Source organism: Erinaceus europaeus, chromosome 12 (assembly GCF_950295315.1).
Source record: "Erinaceus europaeus chromosome 12, mEriEur2.1, whole genome shotgun sequence".
Taxonomy (NCBI): Eukaryota; Metazoa; Chordata; class Mammalia; order Eulipotyphla; family Erinaceidae; genus Erinaceus; species Erinaceus europaeus.
In genome coordinates this window covers 37,292,909-37,307,722 of record NC_080173.1, presented here as the reverse complement: position 1 = coordinate 37,307,722, position 14,814 = coordinate 37,292,909, and the positions used below count along the sequence as shown (strand labels likewise).

At 42.5% G+C, this 14,814-nt stretch overlaps 1 protein-coding gene across 2 annotated transcripts; it reads right to left on the bottom strand.

Moving 5' to 3' along the window:
* SELENOK (selenoprotein K) lies at positions 1 to 10,734 on the bottom strand. 2 transcript variants are annotated; one of them, XM_060203108.1, is made up of 5 exons: positions 10,586 to 10,733; positions 3,485 to 3,575; positions 2,164 to 2,247; positions 1,139 to 1,225; positions 1 to 442 (listed from the first exon to the last, which is right to left on the bottom strand). In XM_060203108.1, exons 1-5 carry the CDS (start codon positions 10,602 to 10,604, stop codon positions 439 to 441), a joined length of 285 nt encoding a protein of 94 aa, XP_060059091.1. In that variant the 5' UTR covers positions 10,605 to 10,733; the 3' UTR covers positions 1 to 438. The 2 variants fall into 2 exon arrangements, with proteins under 2 accessions (XP_060059091.1, XP_016047309.1); XM_016191823.2 differs by lacking the exon at positions 1 to 442 and having other exon boundaries at positions 1,135 to 1,225; positions 10,586 to 10,734.
* Positions 10,735 to 14,814: the final 4,080 nt, after the last annotated feature.

The following is a 14,814-nucleotide window of genomic DNA, read 5'->3' as shown; positions in this document are numbered from 1 at the left end:
ATAAGTACAATGTGATTTATTTATAAATGATAACAACTTAACAATAAATGGTATTTCCAGAAATTGAAAAGCATGACTCTAATAGTACTAAATGCATAGCCTTTTACTTTACTTCCAATTTGTTTTAATCTTATAAAGATGAGAAGTCAGTTTTACAACCCAAAATATTTACTTATTAAAACTATACCAAGACTTTCATAAACTATACAGACAGAAATGAGACAAACATGTGCATTTATAGAACTGCATATCAGTCATGCCAGATCCCCATGGAGGGAATTCCCAGCATAACCTCATTCACCTGTGAGAACACAGAGCAATCCTTGTTTTGGTGTACACACTCATCTACTTGTTTGGCATGGTCAGCCCTCTACTTCTTGATGGTTTCCTTCTGCTCTGAGTATGCACGCCCAGTTGTCTGCTTCTTAAAGCAGACATTTACCTACAAGAAAATGTTATAATTAGTTACTAGTTATTAATTTGTATCTGTATAGGAAACCCAGCAACTATTGTAATAACTTTTGCAAAAGACATTTTGAAAATAAAGGTAATTATTTTTTCAAAGGGTAAGTAATGCTGGGGAGTAGGCAAGAGAACACAGAATATGGATGCATGAAGTTCAGGGTTTGACCCCTGCCACCAAAAATGCCAGAGTTGAGTGGTGCTCTGAACTCTCTTACTTTCATAAAAATAAAAATCTTAAAAACAAAACAAAAGGGAGTCAGGCTGTAGTGCAGCGGGCTAAGCGCAGGTGGCGCAAAGCACAAGGACCGGCATAAGGATGCCGGTTCGAACACCGGCTCCCCACCTGCAGGGGAGTCGCTTCACAGGCGGTGAAGCAGGTCTGCAGGTGTCTATCTTTCTCTCCTCCTCTCTGTCTTCCCCTCCCTCTCTCCATTTGTCTCTGTCCTATCCAACAACGACAACAATAATAACTACAACAATAAAACAACAAGGGCAACAAAAGGGAATAAATAAATAAAATAAATATAAAAAAAACAAAACAAACAAACAAAAAAAAACAACAAAAACTTAAGTAATACAAAATATTGGGCAACTTCTGCTTCCCTAGAGATACCTTCTTGGGAAACAATTAAAAAATGAAAGCCCTGCATAGTACTGTCTGATTTTAGGTTACCTTCCTCATCCACCAGCCATTGGAGGAGGACTAGGGCCACGCAGATGATTGATTCGACCCATTCTTCTTGGGGGGTTTCCTGGTGGCCTAATGAGAGAAAGTTAATTTCTATAGTTTAGTAAATATCACTTCAACTGGTTCCTTTTAAGCATCCAAATAGACCTTTCCCTTTGCTTAAAATAGTTAGATGTCAAAAGCCAAACCCTCAAAGCTAGGGAATTAACTCAAATGGTAAAGGCTAGGGAGTTGGGGAAATAGCGTAATGTGAATGACTTTCATGTCTAAGGCTCTAGGTTCAATCCCCAGTACCACCATAAGCCAGAGTTGAGCAGTGCTCTGGTGTGTATCACTTTATCTCTCTTTCTGTATGTTTCTCTCTGATCTCTCTCATTAAAATAAACACCTCCTGTAAATGTCCAACCAAAACCCAGCTCTTGCTAATTTTTGCCACATGGAAACACACACCCAACCCAATGCTGTTTGATCTTTGTCTTTTACTAGCAGGTAGAAATCCAGATTCCAAAGCAAAGTCTCTAGATTTTAATGTTGGGCATTGATTTTTTTTTTTATTTGACTTTCTTTAATTCACTTTCCCTCGAGGATATTTTATGTATATTTTAGTTCTACCAGGTTAGCTGTAATTACTGAATCTGAGACAACTGATTTATAGTAATGCATTACTTTTGTGAAACAGAATTTCACCAAGACTTTGATTGTGTTTATCTGGCTATTAATATATAACTTAATTAAAATATACAGAGGGGATAAAAAATCTTTTCAATCAATTTTTTAGTTTAATTAATTTATTTAATTACTTGATAAGATAGAAAAATTGAGAGGGGGAGAGAGGATAGATAGGGAGAAAGAGATACCTGCAGCACTGCTTCACTGCTAGTGAAGCTTCTCCCCTGCAGGTGGGAAGTGGAGGTTTGAATCCAGGTCCTTGAACATTATAATCTGTGCACTCAACCAAGTGCACCACCACCTACACCCATACCCCGACCTTGTCAATTAAAAAGCTATACCCTCTTCCATCATCGTATCTGGAATCAGATGAGTTTCCGTAGCCTCTTTTCTTTTTTACATCTTGTTGAAGCAGGGTTTTGAAACTGAGAAAAGGGGCAGAAAACAGAGGTTTCATTTTCAACATTATAAACTGTACCTCTCTGGTTTCAAATATCATGTGTGTGAGAGAATGACAAAAGCAACTGAGCTCCACCTCTACATTTCTCAAAGCTAGCTAGACAACACCATCAAGCACAAACATTGTCAAAACAGAATGTTCTGTGTTTAGAACTTGTGTTTTGTGCCAAGACACACCCTTCTTTGTCTTTATTTGCCACTAACTTCCCTAACAGAGTTATTCCAACTTCCTTCCTCCACACTGCAATAACTGGAAGTTTCCAGAGTTTGCTCTACAGTTTTGTAGATTCATTGCCCTTGCATTTCTCCTGTCTACTTAATGTTACCTTGGGTAGAAATGGCTAGAGGAGGCACAGAGTTTCTGGAAATCGACTTAAACAGAATTATATTCATGGTGGAGAGCATAATTGAGTTAAAAACAGCATTTTTAATAAATAACATGGAATAGGTGAAATTTGTAAGAGACATTACAAAAGTTTTGTACTGGCTAGCTTTTTTTTTTTTTCCTCCAGGGTTATTGCTGGACTCCCTGCACCATGAATCCACCGCTCCTGGAGGCCATTCCCCCCGACCCCTTTTGTTGCCCCTGTTGTTGCAGCCTCGTTGTGGTTAGTATTATTGCCATTGTTGATGTCGTTCGTTGTTGGATAGGACAGAGAGAAATGGAGAGAGGAGGGGAAGACAGAGAGGGGGAGAGAAAGACAGACACCTGCAGACCTGCTCCACCGCCTGTGAAGCGACTCCCCTGCAGGTGGGGAGCCGGGGGCTCCAACTGGGATCCTTATGCTGGTCCCTGCGCTTTGCGCCACATGCGCTTAATCCACTGTGCCACTGTACGACCCCCACTGGCTAGCTTTAGCCAGGCCTTTCTCATCCTCCACTGTGCTTTTCTATGAAACTGTCACCTTAATTTTTACCCTTCTATTTTATACTGCATGTAGCCACCAAGGTCCCAAATTCAAATTCCAGCATTGCTATATGCCAGAGTTGAGCACAGATAAAGCTTAAATATTTGACTCTTCTATATCAATTCTATAACCCTCTGTTCTAAAAAAAGTTTACTATTGGGAAGTTTTCAGGAAGTATAACAACAACAATAATAATAATAGCCTAGAGCAGTGAAGGTGCACATATGTGAGTCCCAGGCCCTACCAAACAATACAGACATACATATATGTACTATACTGTAAGTACTATACTTACAACAAAATCACGAACTCAGCTATTCCCCAGAAGAAATCTGTTATGAACGATAATCTCCATGGGGATTGATTCCGGCTGTCCAACACTTGTCCTACAGTGACAAAAAACAAATAACCTTTATTTTGTGGTAGATAAAAGATGTCTAACATATAATCAGACAGAAAACAATCACACTTAGTTTTCTTTTTAATTTTATTATCTTTCCTGGATAGAGACAGTCAGAAATTGAGAGGAAGGGGGAGATAGAGACGAAGAGACACCTGCAGCACTGCTTCACCACTTGCAAATCTTTCCCCCTGCAGGTGGGGCCCAGGGGCTGGAACCTAGGTCCTTGTGCATTGTAGCATGTGCACTCAACCACCCAGCCCCCAGACTTAGTTTTCAACTTGATCAGTGTTCCAAATGGTTAACATAAAAAAAGATACATTATGTGCAGATCATTCTAAGGAAGCACTCAGCAAAGTAATATTCTATGATCTAGGGATTACTCCTTTAATAATTAAATGCCATGGTTGGGTAAGTAGCAGAATAGATAAAGCAGAGGACCTTCAAGTGAGGGTTCCCAAGTTTAACTCCTGGTATTGAATGTGCAAGAGTGATACTCTGATTCTCTTTCTCAATAAATAAATCTTTAAAAAAGATAAATGCCTTCCTGTGGTTATAACTTTGATGGCTAATGTTTCACTTTTTATTAATTGGGGATAAATAAATAGTTTCCCCTGCTATTCCCAGGATTTCATCACTCTGGCTTGACTTTCTTGAAAGACAGATATAGGGGCTGGGAAGATAGAATAATGGCTAGGTCTAAGGTTCAACTTTCAAACCCTGGCACCACCATAAGCCAGAGCTGAGCAGTGCTCTAGTAAAAAACAAACAAATTAAACAACAGACAAACAAACAAAAACTCAAGAAGAGACAATGGAGCAGAGCGACAGAGGGAGAGAGGGAAAGACATCAAAGCACTGAAGCTTCCCCCCAGTCAGTGTGGTAGGGGCTTGAGTCTGGGTTTTGCACATAATAAAGCAGGCACAGATGAGCTATCTTGCTATTTCCAGTTTTTAACCATTTTTTGCCATGTTTAAACGTCAAGTCTTATGGTATTAAGCACATTCACATTGTTCAAATGTCATCAACATCCATCTCCAGAGATGTCTCATCTCCAAATGAAACTCCATACCAATTAAATAAAAACTCCCTCATGGGGCTGGGTGGTGGCGCACCTGGTTGAGTGCACATATTACAGTGCACAAGGACCCAGGTTCGAGCCCCAGTCCCCACCTGCAGGGGGACAGTTTTGCAAGTGAAGCAGTGCTTGCAGGTGTCTCTCTGTCTCTCTCCCTATCTATCTCCCCTTCTCTCAATTTCTAGCTGTCTCTATCCAATAAATAAATAAAGATAATTAAAAAAAAAACCTCCCTCATATGTCCCTTTGACCAGCCATCTTTCTATGACTTGACCTCTCTAAAAGCCTCATATAGGGAGTCAAACAATATTTGCATTTTTGTGATTACCTGTTTCACTTAGCATGTCTTTAAGATTCATTTATGTTGAAGAAATGTGTCAAAATTTCCCTTTTGAGGCTGATTAACACTCCTTTGGGGGCTGGGTGGTGGCACACCTGGTTGAACACATACATTACAGTGCACGAGGAACCAGGTTCAAGCCCCCAGTCCCCACCTCTGCGGGGGGGGGGGGGGGGGGGGGGGGGGAGCTTCACAAATGGTGAAACAGTGTTGCAGGTGTCACTCTCTCTCCTTTCCCTCTCAATTTCTGTCTCTATCCAAAATAAATAAAAATAAGTTAATTAATAAAATACCCCATTATATGCTGGCAAAAAGATAATTGCTCAACTGGAAGAGTAAAGGACTCCATTGTCTGAGGCTCCTGGTTCAAGACCAGGTGCTAATGTTTATACTGCTCTAGTTTCTGTTTCTTCCAATGTGGAGCACTGACTAGCTAATGTGAAATAAATAAAAACAAATACTTAAAACCAGAACACTGTTCAGCTCTGACTTATGATGGTGCTAGGGATTTATCCTGGGGCCTTGGAGTGATGCTCTGCTATCTCCCAACACCAAACTTCCTTTCATGTGGTGGGGGTCAGGCTCAAACCTGGATGTACTTTTCAAGCCACTTAATACTAGCTACAACATGAATAGTACTCTTTAGTTTCAAAAGCCTTTCAAATAAGGAAGTCAGAATATTTGGGCTTGGGAGGGAAGGAGGTAGATTCCACCGAGGTTTTTTTTTTTTTTTTTTTTTTTTTCTTTTCTCCTCCAGGGTTATTGCTGGGCTCGGTGCCTGCACCATGAATCCACCGCTCCTGGAGGCCATGTTTCCCCCTTTTTGTTGCCCTGGTTGTTGCAGCCTCGTTGCGGTTATTATTGCCATTGTTGACGTTGCTTTGTTGTTGGATAGGACAGAGAGAAATGGAGAGAGGAGGGGAAGACAGAGAGGGGGAGAGAAAGATAGACACCTGCAGACCTGCTTCACCGCCTATGAAGCGACTCCCCTGCAGGTGGGGAGCCGGGGGCTCGAACCTGGATCCTTACGCGGTCCCTGCGCTTTGCGCCACGTGCGCTTAACCCACTGCGCCACCGCCCGACCCCCCCACCGAGGTTTAAGTATCAGATTTTCATGCCTGAGAAGGTGCCTGGTTCAATCTTCAGTATTACCATAAGTCACACTTGACAGTGCTCTGAAAGGAGCACTGAAAGGGAGAAAGGGAGGAAGGAAAGGAGGGAGCAGGAGGAGGAGGAATGAGTGTGGGGGGAGGGGCGAGTGCTGGCACACCTGGTTAAATGCAGTAGTACAAAGTGCAAGGTCTTGGCTCTCCACCTGCTGTGGGGTTGCTTCAGAAGCAGGTCTGCAGGGGTCTGTCTCTCTGTCTCTATCCCTCTCTTCCCTCCCTTCTCAATTTCTCTCTGTCCTATCCAATAAAAATGAAAAATGGTGACCAGGAGCAGTGGATCTGTAGTGGAAGTACTGAGCCCCAGTGACAACCCTAGAGGCAAAAAAAAAAAAAAAAAAAAGAGGAAAGAAGGAAAGGAAACAAGGAGACTGGGGAGTAGGAAGTTTCCTTTTTCTTTTCCCAAATGGTTTTGTTAGGGTCACTTCTACCCCATCAGTGACAGGTTCCTTTTCAGTTTACTTTTGGGCATTCACTCAGATCTAGCTCTCACCTAACTAGGAGGAAAAAAGGTCTGTTCATATCTTGTAGTAGCTCTACTTCATTTTTCTTTCCTTTTAAAGATATTTTATTTTTTATTATTAATACTGAAGAGAGACAGAAGGAAATTGAGAGGGCAAGAGGAGATAAAAAGGGAACAAAACCTGTAGCACTACTTCACTGCTCATGAAGCTTCCCTCTGCAGGTGGGAGAGCCTTCTTCTAAGAAAAAATCATTCTAGAGCCAACCATCATATAAGATTTTTTGGGGGGGGGGTGTAGGGGGAGAAAACATTTATAAACACAGTCCTTTTAAGAAAAAAGATTTAACTACAAATCAGCCAATCTGTGATCAATTTCCTGCTATCCTAAAGAACTTTATTGCATGCCCTTGCATCATTCTCTTTTTGTACTTTCCTTCCTAGTTCCTAATAGCATAAATCTCCTTTCCCAATATGCTGAGAGGGAAAGAGTTGACTAAAAGCAACTGATGATATCAAACAAGTAAATGCAGTAAAACTCAAGCTTAACTTAGACCCCACTAAAATCCTCGGTGTATTTCCTCCCCAAATTGAGGCCAGACCCCATAGACCTAATACTGATTTGGATACAACAAATGACACTCAACACTTTTAACAGTTGGGACAAAGTTCAAGCTTGTCAGATAAAAAAGGAAGACAAAAGCTGGAAAAGGGCAAGAAACTGGCTCACTTAATGATGGCCTTTTTTGGTCACTACCAGGTGACTTTATCACCTGGGGCCCTAGTCAAGGAATCCTAGGATTCCCGCATAGATACGATGGGCCTAGGCCTCTAATACATTTGTCTCTCCACCATGATGAGTCATTTCTAATAGGAACATCATCATAAGCCCAAAGGGAGAAAAATGTTAGGGGAAGATGACTAGAGAGCTCTGAAACCCAATTCCATCAAGATCCTGAGAAAGAAGAGGAAAAAGGAAAGACATTCAGAAGTAGTAATAGATGTAGGTATGTGATCTACAAAAATAGAAAGGAAGAGAAGGCAAGACCCAGAAAAAATGTTATAGATATAATAGTCAACCCATATCTGTGATCTTGGGAGAACTACTACAGTTTCCAATTGAGGGAATGGGGACACAGAACTCTGGTGGTGGGGACACTTTGAAATTGTACCCTTGTTCTCTTGTAATTTTGTAAAGCAATATTATATCACTAGTAAAACAAATACTAACTTCATTTTTCTGTTAAATATAAATATTTTCAAATGGGAAAAAATTAAAAAGCAACTGGTGAGCTGGGGAAACAGCATAGAGGTTATGTATGAAGTTTCATGTATGAAGTTCAGAGGGTCCTAGATTCAATTCCCTGCACCACCATGAACCAGAGCTGAGGAGGAGGAGGGGAGGAGTAGGGAAGGAGGAAGATGCAACTGTAGTTTACTTCTCAACTATTAGATAAAAGGCCTATATAAGGAACTTTATGTGGTTAAGTATAGTAATACATGCATGCTGTCACATTATTGACAGATTATTAAGTTGCCCACTTTAACCATAAAGGCGATCGATAACACAAAGTCTGCACGTACCAAAAAACAAGATCAAAGTTTGATGCTTTTCTTAGTGTACATCAACCTATTTGCTAAAGATTATTTTAAAAGCTTACTATTTTGCCACCAGGGTTATTTCTGAGACTCAGTGCCTGTATGGCTGTTTCCTGGTAGCTATTTTTCTTTCTTTTTTTTTTTTTTTTTTGTTTGATCGACACAGAGAAATACTAAGGAGTAGGGGCAGGGGGAGAGAGACATTTATTATACACACATAGTAAGAAACACTGAAGAGAGAGGTGGTAAAGAGACCTGTCGTATTTCGTCACCACTCATGAAACTTCCTCCGTATATGAGGGGACCAGAGGGTTTGAACCCAGGTTCTTGCATATGGTAAACATGTACACTTTGCAGGGTGTATCGCCACCCATTCCCATTAAAGATGCTCTTTTAAATTCTATTTACTAATGAGAACGAGAGAGAGAACCAGAGTATCATTCTGGCACATGTGATGCCAAGGGTGAAAGTCAGGACCTCATGCTTGATTCCAATATTTTATCCACAGTGCCACCCCTTGGGCAGCCTGTTCAAGAATTTTAAAGCTAGAGACCAGGAGGAGAGAGACTTAGAAGAGTAAAGATGTGCACTTAGTCAGAAGATTTCTCTCTCTCTCTTTTTAAAAATATTTTATTTATTGATGAGAAAGATAGGGGAGAGTACATGGTACATGTGCTGCCAGGGATTGAACTCAGGACCTCATGCTTGAGAGTCTAGTGCCTTAGCCACTGCACCACCTCCCAGACCACAAGATTTCTCTTTCTTACTCTCTTTTAAATTATTTATTCATGGAGGTCAGACGATAGCATAATGTGTTAAGTGCACATGGCCCAAAGGGCAACGACTAGCATAAGGATCCAGTTCAAGCCCCGGCTCCCCACCTGCAGGGGAGTTGCTTCAAAAGCAGTGAAGCAGGTCTGCTGGTGTCTACCTTTCTCTCTTCCTCTGTCTTCTTCTCCTCTTTCCAGTTCTCTCTGTCCTATCCAATAACAACAACATCAACAACAACAACAATAATAACCACAACAATGTTAAACAATAAGGGCAACAAAAAGGAAAAAATAGCCTCCAGGAGCAGTGGATTCATGGTGCAGGCACCAAGCCCCAGCAATAACCCTGGAGGCAAAAAAAAAAAATTATTTACTTTTTACCAGAGCACCAGTGTCCTGGCTTATGATGGTGCTGGATAGTGAACCTTGAGCCTTTGGTGACTCAGGCATGAACAGCTTTTTGCATCACCATTATGACATCTCCCCAGCCCCAGAAGATTTCTTACTATCTTAATCATCTTTGAAGACAAATGGATGATTCAATACAACTAGGATCTACTTGCAGTGGTTCAAGCACGAAGGCATTGATTTCACAATAGTTAAGCAGGCAGACATTTTTATGAAGTCACTGAATTAAATTTCAGATTCTCTATTCTGAATAATTCACTCAGTCCTAAAAGCAGTGCTTCAGAAGTCAGGTGGTGATGCACCTGGTAAAGCACACACATCACTGTGTGCAAGGACCCAGGTTCAAGCCCCTGGTCCCCACCCGCAGGAGAAAAACTTCACAAGTAGTGAAGCAGAGCTGCAGGTGTCTGTTTCTTTGCCGTTTTACCTCCTCTTCCCCTCTCAATTTCTCTGCCTTTATCCAATAATAAATTATATATATAATTTTTTTAAAGTAGTGTTTTTGCCTGTGACTCCTGAAATGAGGGCAAAAAAAAAAAAAGTACCTTGGGGGGACTGGGGGTGGGAAGTCTAACCCAAAGCCTTAATCTAACTCTCTTCACACCTTCTAGAAGGCTTTGCTGACAAGAGCAAGGTTCCTGGACTCAGCCCACCTCTATTCGAATGCCAACTGAACTGACTGTGGTTCTGGGAAAGACATTTAATCTGCATGCGCCTCAACAGTTCCCAGTAATAAAACAGGGATCGAAAGATATTACTGAATGTGGCTGAATAAAGGCTGGACAATAACAAATTATAACCACAAGGCTGACTAAGAGACTGACAGCGTTGATAAGAGAATTTGCGATACGCACCCAGACCTTGTAAACATTCTCATCAGTAGCCCAGGGCTCAGAAGTTGACAGCAAAGACCACTTTCGCAATACACAGTCTTTTAGATCCACAAAGTTGGAGGCCAAAGGCTCGGGGGACCCGGCCCTGGCAGCACCTTGGGGATCTGTCTACAGACCCAGGAAAGGGAGATCAGCTGATGTGACAGGCCGGGAGGACTTCACCTAACGCTCAACCTAACAGCGGGGCGTAAAACCCAGTGAAAGGGCCGAGAGGACCAGAATGGGAGAAATTCGGACTCCGGCCTCCGGCCAGTGGTCGTTTCTGTAGTCCTTCCAACTTACCATTCGAGATGTAAACCATCCTGCTCCTCCGTCCCGCTTCCAGAAAGACTATACCTCCTGACCCTTACCAGCTTCCGTATCTCCCTCTGCGCCCTGTCTTTGACGTCACAAATCCTGACTCAACAAATCAGTGGTAGAGGCCGAAGGTGGACAGAGCCCATTGGCTACTGGTAGAGACACCCCCCCCACGGGGCGTTTCTGCCTCGGCATATGGAACCTACAATGTCAGGTGACCGGATATGACGTTTGGGATTTCTCTGGGGAGGGTGGGTTTTTGCAGTCCTTTGGATTTGTGCTTTGGGCGTGTTTGCAGAGCTGTGAAGAGAAGCTGCTTATTTGTGGGTTGGTAACCCTGGGGTGAGCTACTTGTGGCGTGGCTTGGAGAACTGGAGAAAGTGCCTCGGTTTCTTCGTGCGGCGTTGCTGTCAGAGGGTTAGGGGGACACATTCTGGGCTGACGGCGTCCCCAAGGCAGCTTCGTTGTCTGGGAGCTGCGAGCCTTCCCGGGCGAGCGTCTCTGCTCTTGGGTCTCAGAAGTCAAGAGTTTTTGTCAGCCTTTGTGAAACCTTGAAAAGTCTGCTTCAGAGCAGTTTCTTTCTTTCTGCCTTTCTTTCTCTCTTTTTAAATTTAACCAGAGCACAACTCCGTTCTGGCATATGGTGGTGCCAGAGTTTGAACCTGGGACCTTCAGAGCTTCAGATGTGGACGTCTGTCGCGCTGTGGCTGAACTGTCTCCCGCTTCTCTGGTGGCTCCTGCCAGCCAGCATTGTGGAGGTGGTGGACTAAGGACTCCTGTCTGTGTTTACTCTGCTTCAACCCCTAGGCTGTTCTTTGTGCCTTGAATGGCCTGCCAGTCTCGGAGCTTTTGCACTTGACTGTTCTTTTCAGCATTTTGTCCTAGTGGCTACTTAACATCCCTCAAGTTTTTAGGTCTTGTGTCATCACCGTGTAATGGTTTCCAGTCACCCTAACTGATTCCCAGTCACCCTAAAACGAGCCTGGAAAATAACAGTTTAAATACAATTTTAGCGCTCTGGGTGGTGGCTCGATCCCTGGCATCACATGTAGTAGACTTAACTCTGTTACAAATAAATCTGCTAAAAAAAAGTTTTTCTTTTGATGAAATTTCATTAATATTAGTGAATGTGTTAATACCTAGAATTCACAATGATTCAATTTCAAGTTGACTTAGGGGGGAGGGGCATTGTCCCTCATGCAAACATGTGAAAGGACATAACAATGTCCTTCATTTGAGAATTTACAGCACAAGCAGCTGGGAGGTGTCACAGTGCCTGGAGCTCTGGACTTCAAAAAAGCACGAGACTCCTGAATCTAAATCGCTGGCGTGGAAGGTGAGAGAAATATTTTTGTAAAAGATCCCTAAAAACATCTCCTGAGTCAGTGGCCTCAGAGGTGGCACAATGACAATAGATAAAACTTTTGATTTAAGGGAGTCGGGCAGTAGCGCAGCGAGTTAAGCGCATGTGGTGCAAAGCGCAAGGACCTCCATAAGGATCCCGGTTCGAGCTCCCGATTCCCCACCTGCAGGGAAGTCGCTTCACAGACGGTGAAGCAGGTCTGCAGGTGTCTTTCTCTCCCCGTCTCTGTCTTCCCCCCTCCTCTCTCCACTTCTCTGTCCTATCTAACAACGACATCAATAACAACAGTAATAACTACAATAAAAAACCAGGGCAAAAGGGAATAAATAAATAAATATTTAAAAACAACATTATTTAAAGACAACATTGAGATACCACTTCACTCCTGTGAGAATGGCATACATCAAAAGGACAGCAGCAACAAATGCTGGAGAGGCTGTGGGGACAGATGAACCCTTCTGCACTGCTGGTGGGGATGTAAATTGGTCCAGCCTCTCTGGAGAGTGGTCTGGAGAACTCTCACAAGGCTAGACATGGACCTTCCATATGACCCTCCTCTCCTGAGGATATACCCCAAGGACTCCATAACACCCAACCAAAAATATATGTGTACACCTATGTTCATAGCAGTACAATTCATAATAGCTAAAATCTGGAAGCAACCCAGGTGCCCAAAAACAGATGAGTGGATGAGAAAGCTATGGTATATACACAATGGAATACTATGCAGCTATTAAGAACAATGAACCCACTTTGGGTTCTCTGACCCATCTTGGATGGAGCTAGAAGGAATTATGTTAAGTGAGCTAAGTCAGAAAAATAAAGATGAGTATGGGATGATCCCACTAAAACAGAAGTTGAGAAAGAATAACAGAAAGGAAAACTCAGAGCAGGATTTGGCTGAATTTGGAGTAGGGCACCAAAGAAAAAACCCTGGGTTGAGGGTGAGGGTGGATGTTCAGCTTCATGGGACGGGCGGTGGGGGGGGGAGGTTAGGATGGGACACAGTCTTTTGGTGGTGGGAATGGTGTTTATGTACACTTCTATTAATTTGTAGTCATAAATCACTAAGTAATATGAAAGGGGAGAAACTGAATGTCTCAAGCTTTTTAAAGCATAGACTGAGTCTTTTTAATACATAGGCTGAGTCTTTGATATGTTGACTCTCTTAAAAGCTTAGTCCAGGAAGAACAGAAGCAACCGGTGGCATAGCTATATACAAATAATGTCAAAGGTCATAAAATATGGTGATGGTGTGTACGATACAGCAAATCCTAACAAAGGGATTTTTCAAAGTTAAACCAATTGCCAAACAATGTGATTATAGCAATAACTAGCTATTGTCTTATTAAACCCTAAGACAGCAGGAACCTCCCACGTCCAATAGAGAGGCTATATTTCCCCCAATTCTGGAACCTCTGAGGTGGGGCTCACTTTCCTGCATGCTTTTCTCAAGTCATACCAAATGATATTGCATCCGATGATCCCAACCTAATCAACGCGTCACAGCATGCTTCACTTCAGACTGTGTCCAGAGACGTCAGGCATGGATTGCCAACACTTCACCCTCATCACTCGGGTGAGACCTTTCCTTTCATGGTATTCTATAATTCCATTCCAGGAGGTTCAATTTCTAACAAAGTCCCAAAACCTAGATATAGACCAGGTCCCATAAGATAGAGCATATGTTCACATGTATCCATAAATTAGGGCAAAATATATACTTAAAAGCAAAAATACACAATAGTCTGTAGTGAGTCAGTATCAAGTTCATAATGAAATACTGTCTACTTAGACTTAGTTATCCTCCTCACCTACTTCCTATTACAGTTCTCTCACTCCAAAGCTAATCTTTTCAAAGCAAGGACTATAAAAGCTTAATAAGGGCAAGAGACTGGCATACTTTAATGATGACTCTTTAGTCACGCAGGCCATTCCATCAGCTGGGGCCCTAACTGGGGAGTCCTGATATTCCCAAACAGATATGATGGACCTTGACCTCGAATAAATCCCTCTCTCCGTGTTATCGGTCATTCCTATCAGGAACACGACAATAGACCCCTTTGTGGGCCCCCATAGGACCTTGTCCTCAACTTGGATCAACAATGGTAGAGAATCATTGTTGTTTTCGCCGGGCTGGCTTCACAGGCGGGTAACAGACGACCCGGGACTCATGGCTGGGTTGTACGCAGTATCTCTTTATTCATGCAGGACGCAGCGAAATCTATACCAAGCTAAGCTAAACTAAAACTAAAAACTAAAATAATATACTTGCCAAGTAGGGTGTAAACAGGATGTGATGTAGAGAGGGTGGAGAGAAAAGTAAGTGACTGGTGAAAATCAGGGTATGACAAGGAGAGGGGGTGGAGCAGGCAAGAATTCTACCACTGAACCACCAATGCCCTGGAGGGAGGGTGGTGCTTGTTAACAGAGGTTATGTAAATAGAATAGTGTTAAGCAGGGGGGATTAAACTAATGAAACAGAAGGGGTTTTTAGAAGCATACCAACAAATCATATTCTATGCTACACCTGAGGAAGATGGATTGATATTGGGGCAGCATGAAATGTTCCTACTCATGACCACAGAATGTGAGCTCAGATCTAGAGGGATGCAGAGGTCACACAGGCTCCTAAGCTAATTATGGATCCCAGACGACATCAAATAGATGGGGTTTACAGTCAACAGTATTTATAACCCTTTCCCATATTAGGGAGCTACTCTTCCCTGATCCAGCTTTCTGGTCATTTTTCCAACCATGACATCATCTCCCCAGACAATAACTTGGATCCACCTGCATATCAGATTTCAGGCTCAGGGGAAAAAAGAAAAAGGAAAAAAAAAAATGTCAA